The sequence below is a fragment of the Oryza brachyantha genome, chromosome 11 (genome assembly GCF_000231095.2).
Source record: "Oryza brachyantha chromosome 11, ObraRS2, whole genome shotgun sequence".
Classification (NCBI taxonomy): Eukaryota; Viridiplantae; Streptophyta; class Magnoliopsida; order Poales; family Poaceae; genus Oryza; species Oryza brachyantha.
The window spans coordinates 2,536,730-2,549,855 of NC_023173.2; the positions used below are offsets into that span (position 1 = coordinate 2,536,730).

Genomic DNA, 13,126 nt, shown 5'->3' on the forward strand with positions numbered 1-13,126 from the left:
CCCTCCGTTTCATAACGTAAGATGTTTGACATTTTTTGTTTGTAATGTTTGACTATTTTTCTTATTTAAAAAATTATGGAAGTATCATTTATTTTGCCTGTGACTTACTTTATTATCAAAAGAATTTTAAGTATGACTTGTTATTTTTATATTTGTACTAAATTTTTAAATAAGACGAATGATCAAACGTTGTAATAAAAAAAGGTCAAACGTCTTATATTATAAAACGGAAGTAGTATATATTTAGGAGTTTGAGCTCTAGCAAACTCATTGGCGGATTTGAGGGGAAAATAATGGTACGTGCTAAAGATCATATTCTTCAATCCTATGTGGAGCTTCGACCTCTCTTCACATTGATGTATGGCAAAAAAAAAAAAAAGTGCTTCCATGGGTATAAAGTTGTGTAGTGGGGGATGCCTCACCCTCATGGTAAATCTACCCCTGAACATGTCAGCCCTTTTCTTTTCTTCTTTTCTCACACAGTCACCAGTACAATCCCTAACATACACTTGAAAGAAGACGGTAATTAATTAATTAACCAGCGGCAACTTCCATGATACATGTTAAATCTTACTGTTAAAAGCATATATGTAACATTTGTGGGCACCGATACTTAAACCCAAATAGATAAAAAAAAAATGCCTGCGGCTCTGTATACCATTGTATCAGCTATGCTTCCCCTCTCTCTTATTTTTTTATATTTTCCTCTGCTTTGATTATATATGTACGAGGGAGAGATCCGGTGTATATACGTATAAATATTATGACTGCTCAAGATGTTTAGGTCAGTCTCAATACATGTTTTATGAGGAGTCATGCACATTAAGTAGAGTGTCACATCAATAAAATTGCTGACTTGGCAAGGTCATTAAGAGAGATTCATGATATGAGAGAGGAGTTTTATTCCCATAAAACTCATCTGACTCGGTTATCTAGTTTACAGTCTTGATAACTATGTCATAAAACTATACATTAAGACTGACCTTAGGACGCAACCAACCTAGCTACAGCTTATATACTAGCCAGCTAGGTTGGCAGGAGATCGGCGTAACACACTATACAGTAGCACAATTAAATATTAATATTCATGCATGCATGCAGAGATGGAGGAAGTTTAATTAGCATATGATGTTGTCCAACTGAAAATGTATAAGCATCGATCGTCGCTAGCTAGTTGGCAGTGAGACAGAAAGTCAGAGATTTGCATTGGCAGATCGATCATGTATATGCATGTATGTATACACCATATAAAATCATGTGGTAGATATATATATCTGAATAATTCGATCCGTTTCTGAACTTGGATTTGCAAGCGATCGATGATATCTAATCTAGCTAGTGACTAGTGACCGGCCAGATCGATGCGGTTGGAGCTTAGTACGTACTACGTGGCCCATGCATATATGCAAAGTTGGCCAATGATGAACTGCATCAGCATGCATATGTCCGTATGTCCCCTTATCATTGGCCGACGAGAAGATCGATCTCAACGCCACACCTAGTGTTACACTCATCGATGATCGATCCACTACTATGGAGAGAGAGAGAGGGTGGGGGGTAGGATGCGTTTTGCAAAATTTTCTAAGAAAACAACAGAAAAAATGCAAAATGCATTTATCTAAACAAAATTATACATTTGCATTGTAACAAGATCATATAATTGATGATGCACTCCACGTGCCCGTAGAGAAAAGAAACCACTTGATTTTTTTTTCTAGATTTTTAAAAATAGGCAATTTTTACATGACGTGAGGTGAAGAAGTGGACGGATGGATGACTCTATTTCTAAGCGCAGTAGAGATGAACACAATTTGTATGTTTGTATTTATTTTGTATGCAACATGCTTTAATCGATGCATGTTATCAGTACTAGTGCTATATATTTATTTATATGTTGTTAGTGGTCAAAGTAAATCTTTGTCTGTCAAAATTGGAAAATATTACTCCTATCAAGTAGAGGGAGTATTGCAATTTGTAAATCAATTTTGTAATAACCCAGAAAAGGGATATTAATTAAATTAGGGCTTTTATGTGCTTGAGAAAATTACCTCGAGGTACCATGTTTTTAGTGTATACTTTGGTACCTCCAAGTACATACTAATTAAGTATCTTACTTAAGGTATCAAAGTTTTATATTTCTCGAGATATCTTTTTAAGGATACTAAAGTTGCTCTAATTAAATTGTTGAGAAGACAAGATCAATTAATATTATTGTTTGGCATGGAAATAAATATGTGCTCTTTGGTATTGTAATTAATTGGTAAATACTCAATTTATTTTGTATTGCAAGACTTTTTAGTATCGCTGAGATTCATTTATTGATTAATATATATATGGTTTGTCCATATGTGTCTAGATGCATTAGCATATATATAAATCTAGATAAAGTTAAAAAGTCAAGACTTTATGAAACAGATCAAGTACAATGTATTTCATGTGTTATTATAGGAGAAGCCTTGCAATACACAATTCGATCAATTGCTTTTATTCCAGCTTTAGACAAGAGATGATTTCATGCCAATATGTGTCCTTGTTTTATTTCACAATTAGACATTGATCAATGATCAGTAAACATATGGAGGGTTCTCTGCATATATCTCTCAGCTGCCGTATGGTCGGCAAGCAGATCAGAGAGCGGTGGCATAACTAACTAGTTGTCACACGTGTACCACAATAATGTGAAGCACCATCGCCCACTCGTGGAGAAATCATTCTCAAGATGAATGGAATAAAAGGGATCATATATAAGAAATGGAAAAAAATTGATCAGAAGGGTCATATATTCATGCTATAGTACTAGAAAAAGGAAATTAAGAGGAAAAAAGATAAATATATATAACCATGAAGAAATACCAATATTATATCATGATCAAATTAAGCCATTCAACCATATCATATATATAGTGTCATCAGTTGTTTTTTTGGACCAAGACTGGCGCATTCATTACATAGACATTCAGTGTTCACAAATGCATCGATTGCATTTATGAGTCAGAAGAGATAATCTTGATGGGGATAGTGTCAGGAAAGTAGGAAAATAGTCATCAGTCCTTGATACAGGAGACTTCTTTAATTGTCAATCACATAAAAAGTGTCAGGAAAGTGGGAAAAAATATGTGATGTGTGGGGACTCAAAAATATATCGAACTTAATAAATTAAAAGTGTGCGTTCACAAGATATGATTAACAAGGTTCTACAAGGAATCAAGGAGGTAGGCCTAGCCAACATTTTTTTAATAGTGCCCTCTTTATTTCCTCCTTTAATTTCTATATGATCCATTAATTAGATAAGGGGAAAGAGTACAACTCCAGTACACATAGTAGTAGTAGTGATTAATTTGGAATCGGAATTTCACTTTAGATATTCTCATATTAAGTAACAATTAAAGATAATTGAAGTACTACTCTTGTGGCAATTAATTCAAATCATACTACCAAATTAAATATCACTTCCTAGAACATGCAGTCATGCACGCAAAGAAGTTGGTAGGTCTTGATTATGATGATGAGATCGCTCTTGTTGAAACATGCTTCTCTGAAAACAATAATTAGGGAAAAGGCAAATCCCATTGATGTAACACTAGTTGCAAATTAGTAATAGTAATAATGTATGATTAGTATGCGTGTCTTCAGATGGCATGCCAATGTAGGTTGCTTATGGAATGAAATTAACAAAAAAGAATAATGCATGAAAATTACTCTGTCGATGTATAATATTTAGGGAGTATATTTCTACAATGGAATAACAGTTAGGAATGAACAAAAATAATCTAACTTTAGTTCTTATGTTTCTACCTTTCTTTAAAACTGATTACCAAACGAATTACAGTTCGAGTATATCACAAACTATATAACTATACAAAGGCCAGCCCAGGAACGAAAATGAAGTTGCAATGTGTTGAGAGTGCCAACCTAACTAATGTCTGGAATATTTCTAGCCTATTCATGAAGATCAACCAACTTTTTTGACTTGCATCAAACTGTCTAGCTAACTTAATTATTGGAATAATCAGCAATCAGAAAAGGGTGGAAAAGTCTAGTGTAGCTAGCTAGGCCGGTTCTTGGCTTCATATATATGCACAATTTGCAGTAGGTTTTAAATTTTAGCATACATACTGCATACAAAAATGATTACCAAAGATATGATTGATGAACATATATATGGCACATATATAATATATATCCACTGATCTTACTTGCCTGGTAGCTTCCAACTCTGTGTGATCTCATGATTACCTTTGGGAGCTGCAGTTAGCTGTTGGTTACTAAAGAAATTAAAGGTGCAATTGTACTCTTAAGCTTAATATTCTCTCTCATGGTGACCTAGTTAGCTTGCTTGTGCTACCTTTATTTCTGCAACTTTTTTCTCTGAATCGATCTGCCGGGACCATGCATGCAGAGAAGATGCATAGATGTGTCCCAATTGATTAATTCTCCATCTTTCGGACCATCTCAAAGGACAAAGTTCATAGTCTCTCGTAGATCAACTGTTGCATGTGTAACAGGTATATTTTTTGCAAGTTTCCTTTAATTTGATAATTTCAGTTTTGTCATGATCATTACACATGCAGAGGAGATCTTAGCTAGCTAACTAGAGAGAGATGATCAGATGAAAGGAGTCTTTCAGCTGCCAGGACAGGAGTGAGTCCATCGATGAAAGTGCCATTGCAACTTCGACGACCGTGTGATCATCGCGAGATTATTGATCCTAGCTAATCGAGATTATTGATCCTAGCTAATCTTACCAATTTTTTGGCAAACCTGCGAGATTGGTTGGGTGTTTGTGTTTGGTTAGTTTGCTATTGATGATGTTGCATTCTACGTAAAACTAAATTGGTTTATATATACATGAAGCATCATATTAGTTAAATATATATGAGATTAATTAGCTTCTGAAACATTAGAAAATGGTGATCGTCTTGAAATAGCGCTAGGTCTCGATCATCGCAAGGATCCATGCATGTGCTCGTCTTTGTCGTGTGATTCTCGATCTGCCATTACCTGCACAGTTTCATGCGTGTGTCATATGCTTAATTATGGCTTCTAGCTACTTGCTAGTGACTGGTTATCTAAATACAATTAATCCGTTCCATTATGTGTCCCATTTCTGCATGTGTGCTGATATGTTAACCAAGGCAGCATTTCTGTAGGATTGACCAAGTCTGGAGAGTACAAAACTGCTCACTGTGCTCCTAAATATTTGGTGTTTAGGATAAAATTTAATAAAGCTTCTAAAATCAAAGCCATTAGTTTCATGTCAGAAAAGATTCAGAAAATCTTATAATTACTTTTTGAGATAAATATATGTACTTTAAATAAGCATTTAAGAATTATTTACTGATCGTCGGAAAAAGCTTATTCTAAACATTAAATATTTGTAACCAAAAAAATTGTTCCATTCAAAATCAATCAGTGTTTATAAATTAATATTAGAAACTATTTATGTCCGCAACTAGGTACTCTGGATTTGAATTTTTTTTATTTATATATATTTAAATATATACAAAAGTTTGAGTAAAAAACTTAAGATAAGTGACGGAGGAATGTGCGTGTGGCGGTAATTTTGCAGGTGGTCCTTTGCCCCTCTCCATAAGAGAGTTTTTTTAATCAAAAAATAAAATAAATTCTCATGTCAGAAGAGAATCATGTTATGTATAGTTGTGCCTAAGGGCATATCGGTTGAATTAGATTTTTTTTTCTCCTCAAAAAGCCCCTTCCTAGACTGTACGGGCTTCTTCCAAAGCATACGGCTTTTTAGATTTATATGAAAGATCTCTATATGGATCATATACAAATCATACGATGAAGTATCACATGAGTAGATATGTAAGAAAGTAATCCAAATCTATTGAATCGTTTATGTTATGATCTTCTATAGTATACTAGGTATATGTATTTCGTCATCTGGCTTATTTTGTAGGTTTCTAATGAGAGCCTGAAAACATACTATGTAAGGACAGATGGGACAATCTACGAAAAGTACGCTATGTTGTTCCTCCTCTGTCACACTGGTTGTATGCCATGCCATATAAAAACGTTTTTTTAGAACAGTTTTTTTATAGAAAAAAATAACTTCCAAGGGGTGTTGGAGATATAGAACAGTAATACTTTGACACTTCTAAAGTATGCTTTCATAAAGTCTTTTAAAAAATAAATAGACAAATTCCTCCAGATTTGTCAAGCGAGAGCGAGTGGCAAACAGGCACCTCAGATCAGACGGATACATGCCATTTTTTAATAATTCACGGGCCTGTCAGGCCATTAGAAGGCACTAAAAGCTCGCCTATGTTGATAACAGTTAACTGGCCCAGATAATCATGGGCTGGACTGGGAGAATGATTGATCATTCTGGGCCTAATAGGATAGAAAAACCTCATTGGACTCCAGCCTGAAGCCCTGAATGATGCGAGTGGTATGTTTTTTAAGTCATATTTCCCTTTATGAATTTATTTTTGTCTTTTTTAGATTTATATATGTGCTAAAAAATGTAGACACATATACAAAACATATACTTTGATACATGAAAGAATTTAGACAAATCTAGAAAGTTTTATAATATAGATCGGAATGAATACATTGTTAATTATATATATGTCGCATTGGGCAATGTTGTTTAGTTTAAAATTATAGTTTAAGTCATACTTTAATTACTCGCTGCTCTTTCGTCCTAGTGGCTATTTGAAATGAAGGAATTTCACCAAACCAGTAGTATGGTTTTCGTAAAAAATAAAATAAGAGAGACGTTCTCGCGCTCCAAACATTCAAATACTGAATGATTGTATCTCCCATCGTGGACGTATCAGATCAGTATATGCATTATTGCGTACACGTTCAAATACAACATGATTGTATTGTCAGAGTCTCCCCAGGTAGTATATGATTAGCCACTAGTCCACTCTCTAGCTGGTCCAAATAGTCCCAATAAATATTCATCAATCTCTTATACTAGAGTATTGGTATTCTGTATTGCACATGCTCTCGTCTTGAAAAAATAATTTGGTTGCACTCTTTTCTATTTATTTATTCGGCGTCATTCGCTTTTAAATCTATATTGAATCATTTATATTATTCTAAATTTTGTGTAAATATAAAAATTATAAATTATACTTAAAATGTTTAATGATGAAATACATTATAACAAAATAATTAATAATCAGATAATTTTTATGGGTTTCTTTATCATCCTTAAAAAGTATCTCAAGATACCAAAAATTTTAGTACAAATTTTTTTACCTCAAATTACCACACTTTTTACACTAAAAAGTGTGTTGCCTTGAGATACTTTTTCAGGAATAGTAAAAAAAGCTCTTTTCAATAAAATGAATAGTCAAAACATAGATAAGAAATTAAGAGTGTCCAATATAAAAAAAATAAGTATTCGAGGGGGAGATAACAGTTTCTCTAAGATCAAGTAACACTAACATGGATGAGTATACTAATCGTTGGAAGCACGCGCTCATGCATGTTCAAATGTTCTTGGTTGCATGCGAGCGATTGGCTTTTCTTTATACTCCTAACATGGGTAGTGTATGTCAAAAGGCTTTAATTTTTCTTTTGTAACTTTGTTCCTCTTCTCAAATTAAAGTCGTTTCAACACCTCCCATTCTCTCGTGTGCCATGCCATTTTAATTTGAACAAGGGAAAAAAAATGTCAACTATCAAAGCCTTTTTTTTAACCTGCAGTTTAACCACTGTAGAGTTGTACAGTAAAAATGCACCAACGGAAACGCGACACGTGGCGCGAGAGTTGTAGGTGCCATTGGACGCTGACACGTGGGCCCAGGAACAGAGGACGGACTCGTGACGGAGAGCCTGTCCGCGGCAGACGTGGGCCGTCCGTTTCGTGTGATGAACGGTCGAGATTGATCGATTCTCTGCCATGCATCGCGGATCCTGTCTGCGGCCCAAGCAGCGCTTCTGCTCCGTCCGTTCTGCCGTGGACGGCCAGGATCTATCCACACCCAAGATCTGCACGCGATGACCGTATCACACTGATGAACTCATACCAAATCAGGTCCTAATCATCATCGCCGCATCGCGTGCGCCAATCCAAGACAAAATCACGCAGTGACAGACTAGCTAGAAACAGGCTAGAGTAGCAGTAGTAGACAGATTAGCCGTTCCAAATCTAAAGGGGTTATTGTTTCGCTTTTTTAAGATAAAAAGCTAAACAACATATTTGTAAATAAAAAATAAGTTATAAATAAAATTATATATAAATATATTCTTAGTGATCTAAAAGTAAAAAATAAAGTATATAAAAACATTAAAATAAAATCCAAATTTAGAATTGAAATATATTTTAACTTATAAGTATAAATAGAAGCAAAAGAAAATTACTATACATATGACTCAACCATCCGACTTACGTACGACTTAACCATCTAACGGCTGCAATGCCACTCACTTAACATCTTTTATGTAATCAATGGTTACAGTGATTTAGTTGTACGTAGGTAGTAGGATTGAATGGTACGTATAACGGGACTGAAAGCAAAAATACGAGGGTACAAATCTGCGACGCTAACGATCTTCCGAAGAAGAAATCTGCAGGAGTGCTAATGATTGTGAGCAGTGCAGCAGCAGTGCTTTTTAGGAAACTGATCAAGCTAGCTTATCTACACTGCATAATTAGTTACCTGACTCCCCTGTCTAATCCTTTCTTTGCACTCCTTTTGACCGCACAGTAACCGCTAAAAACTCATATGAGATTGAGATTAACCAAAATAATCCATATCAACCTGCACCAATCATTCCATTGATGATCTCCTTCGCCTTAATCTTTTTGCTTTTGCATATGCTTTTAAGCCAAAATTTAAATTTTTAACATTAAATTTAAAGTTGATTTTAAGTTTTTTCATCAAAGTTTATTTTTCAGTCTTAGCGTTTATATTGTTACAAATACATATATAAATTTTTTACTCATAAATTTTTTTATTTCTAATATGTTAATTGACTTTTTCCATGAAAAAGACAAATCACCCTAGGATCAGAATAGCATCTTGCGAGCATTCTTTCGGCTGAAATTCGAACTGTCACACTCAGAATGATCGATGTTCAGAATTCAGTCAAACAATTCTTTTTAAGGATATTTCGGGGTTATTAACCACTGCAAAATTTAAATTTTGATGCTTAATTCTAGAGTAAGAGAGAGTTTAGCAAATTTATAGAACAGTTGCTTTAAACAATATATTAATTAATTTTCTAAAGTTTTTTCATCTCAAACTCAGCACAATTTTTTTCTTAGTTGCTTTTCGTTGAGAACTTTTTCGACTTATAAATTGTAGATCGACCAATCAGGCACTAAAAATGCAGTGATGAAAACAGATGATCAAATAATATGTGATCAATCACATGGTCATAACTCAGCATATATTGGGAGCATGATGGCAAGCTTGTGCATGCCCATGCTGCAACCACACATAAAGATCCCTTTTTTTCTCTTCTCCTTGGCATTTGTGTGCATTGTGTGTCTTTTCATTCATTCCCACCACCCCAGCACTACATTACAGTTTTACCAAAAGCTAAGCTTCATTAAGGTCACTATTGTTAAACTAATCATGGGGTAATGGAGCCCTAAAGCTAAGCTGTCTTTGCTCAAACAAGTTCTTAATTAGCTAGACATAGTGACACACTCCCCCTCATTTCAGCAACCAAACAATCGTAGATAAAAATGGCTCCTTCTTCTTCTCCAATGGAAGCTAATGCAGCCAGAGATCAAGACAAGAGTGGCAAGAAGATGAGCAGAGTTAGGAGCTGGGGGACCATGGGGTTCTACTCGTCGTCTTCCTCCTCCTGCAGGAGCAGAAGCCTGCAACCAGTGGGAGGAGAAGGCAAGAATGGCGGCGGTGGCAAGAAGACGAAGAAGAAGAGGAGCATCACCTGCGCGGGATCCATCTGCAGCACCAAGGAGAGCTCGGTGTCGAGCAGGGGAAGGCCAAGCCGGCGCCGGAGCAGCAGCAGCCGCGCGCGCGGCGACGGCGGCAGCACGTCGAGCAGGTCGCTGATGGCGCCCGACCACGGCGACTCCGCCGCGGGCGGCGCCGTCGTCTCCGCGTCGTCGTCGTTCAACTCCGTGATGACGGCGGCGACGTCGGTGACGGCGACCACCGCCACCACCACCAGCAGCTCGTCGACGACGACCTCGCCGCCGTCGGCTCTGTCGTCGCCGCTGTCCTCGCTCGGCGGCTCCTTCAGGGCGATGCAGATCAGGAAGCTCTCCGGCTGCTACCTCCAGTGCCACTCGGTGCTCGACCCCCGCAGCCTCGCCGCCGCCTTCCCCTGCTCAGACTGCGACGAGGTCTTCGTCAAGCCCGACTCCCTCGAGCTCCACCGAGCCACCAGGCACGCAGGTAGCATCATCTCAAAAGCAACCAAAACTCTCACCGAATCCTTCGATTTTTCTGTGACAATTCAGCAAGAAAACGCAGTGACAAGAATCGATCTGGTTGCAGTTTCAGAGCTTGGGGCGGATGACACGAGCAGGAACATCGTGGAGATCATCTTCCAGTCGAGCTGGCTCAAGAAGAACGGGCCGGTGTGCAAGATCGAGAGGATACTCAAGGTGCAGAGCTCCGACAAGACCATCAAGAAGTTCGAGCAGTACAAGGAGCTCGTCAAGGAGAAGGCGAGCTGTGCCAGCGACGAGGCCAAGAAGAACCCCAGGTGCGTCGCCGACGGCAACGAGCTCCTCAGGTTCCACTGCACCACCTTCACCTGCTCCCTCGGCCTCGCCGGCGGCACCGCCCTCTGCTGCGGCTCCACGTCGCCGGCGCAGTGCAAACTCTGCGCCATTATCAAGGATGGGTTCAGGTACTGAACCAAATGTTCAGAGCTCTCAAGTTCTTCTTTTTCTTCAGAATCAAAGAAAGAATTAATTCCTTACCATAAATTCATAATAGGTTACTGTATATTTGCAAAATTTCTTATTGTCTCACTGACACGGTGGGTCCGGACCCACATGTCAGTGAGACCATGAGTGTCAAGTAAATATTTTTTGAAGAACATTTTATTGAATTATAAGTTGTTTGACAAGCCAAAAAAAAATCATCAGGGTGGATGGGAATGGAAGGATCGCGACAATGGCGACGAGCGGCCGGGCGCACGACACGGCGGAGGTGTCCTCGGACGGCGAGAAGAGGGCAATGTTGGTGTGCAGGGTGGTCGCCGGCAGGGTGAAGAAGATCGGCAGCAGCAGCAGTTCTTCAGAGGAGTTTGATTGTGACTCTGTCAGTAGCTGCTCAGAAGGGGTTTACTCAGATTTGGATGAACTGTTTGTGTCCAGTCCCAGAGCTATTCTGCCTTGCTTTGTAGTCATATACAGTGGCTATTAAGTCAAAAAAAAAAAACTACTACTAGTAGAGATTTTGCCACTGTTTCTGCTCTAATGTCCCCCTGTTCTAGGTTTTAGCATGTTTAATTACTTCATGTTCATCGTCAGATCATAATGCAAAGATCTGCCCGAAAAGTGCAAATCTTTCTGTTGTCTAATTTTCTCTGCACGTAGCGAGGGATGCAGTTTTTTAGCACACGGGTGCATGTACACCCGTTGCTTGCATGTCATCTAAATAGTCATTAAAAATATGAAAAAATTTAATAAAATAGTTTAATATGAGTTATATCACTCCACCAAACATGTAAGTTTAAATTAAAAAAACAATTATGAATATACGTATACTTAGTTTCAGTTTTGCTTGTTTTTTTTGCTACAACTTGTAAAAGTTGAATTTAAACTTGCATGTTGTGGAGTGATATAACTCATATTAATCTATCTTGTTAAATTTTTTTATATTTTTTGATGACTATTTAGATAACATGCAAGCACACACCCGTGTGCTAAAAACCGTTTCCTAGAGCTTCATACAGATCACTACAGTAGCCAAAACCACATGTGTCATTCAAATTTGACAAATTGTGCTATTTAAGGTCGGCAGGCACAGGATGAGAACAGGGCCATGAGATAGATACCAAAAACAGTGACTATGCTTGCTTCCAAGATCTAACATAAGTACAAAACCATTGTCAAAGCAGACATTTTTTTGTCTCTGTGTGATCAGATGCTTACCCCCACGAGCATTTCAGGTTCTTGGAAGAAGCAGCTGGACAAAAGGTTAAGAACAAACAGCTACTTTGGAAGAAGCAATGAACTGTTAACCCTTACACTATTCCCCTGGAGAGGCTACCCTGCATCCAGCTACATCCAACTCAATGTATTACTAAATGCAAGTATAGTACCGATCCCTAGCAAATGCTGCTCCTTAATTATGCAGCTCTATATATAAAAATTCCTCTAATCCATATAGGTTAAGCACAAAGCAGTAGAGGTAATGGAGATTATACCTGTATTTTAGTCGATCATATTCTGAGGTTGTCTGCTTGTGGACGACAAGTTGCACAAGCTGATTCCAAACAAAGAGAGCACACATATCATCAGATTCAAGATTGTTCACTAAACCATTGTTAATCTGGTATTCTTGTGGCCTGATCTGTTCACTACAAAACTGGACAAACGTCAACAGACAATTTTACAGCAAGAATGTCATTTAGCAAGACAGCTTAAAGAAGACAGATGAGTGTCCTCAAGTTGCCTGTTTTTGTTCGTTTGGATGCAGCAAACAACGTGATTCGAACGCTATGTCATGTCAGGGTGTGGTTGTGGTAGACTATTATGATTCAACTTGATTTGTTTAAAAAAGTCAAGTATGCAGTAGATCTAGAATTTATTTAGGTACTTATATGCAATTTCACATAAAATGGTTCAGGAACTTTCATTAGTTAGTGCTTAACTAGCTGCCTTTGCCGTACAATGTCATCGACAGATTAAATTGTTTGTCACAACTCACAGGATTAACATATGCCATGGATTATTGAGCTAAGATGCCTGGTATTGCAGGGGGGATACTGGTGGTAACAAAATTTGAAGCAACCTCTTCCTGGGCCGTTTTCTTTTCGGATGGTGATTTTGGATTTTTGTTGTCACGTTTTTAAACTTTTAACCAGTCTATTTCATGCAAAAAACTTCTCCCTCCATTTCATTTTATAAATCACTTTAAATTTGCTCTGAGTTAAAAATCTTTAAATTTAACTAAATTTATTTTTTTAAAAAAAGTACTACCATCCGCAATAC

General features: G+C 37.5%; 1 protein-coding gene across 1 annotated transcript; it reads left to right on the top strand.

Moving 5' to 3' along the window:
- Positions 1 to 9,662: 9,662 nt before the first annotated feature.
- Positions 9,663 to 11,461, top strand: LOC102705571. The gene is made up of 3 exons (XM_040529115.1): positions 9,663 to 10,352; positions 10,455 to 10,812; positions 11,054 to 11,461. Exons 1-3 carry the CDS (start codon positions 9,674 to 9,676, stop codon positions 11,331 to 11,333), a joined length of 1,317 nt encoding a protein of 438 aa, XP_040385049.1. The 5' UTR covers positions 9,663 to 9,673; the 3' UTR covers positions 11,334 to 11,461.
- The last annotated feature ends 1,665 nt before the right edge of the window (positions 11,462 to 13,126 follow it).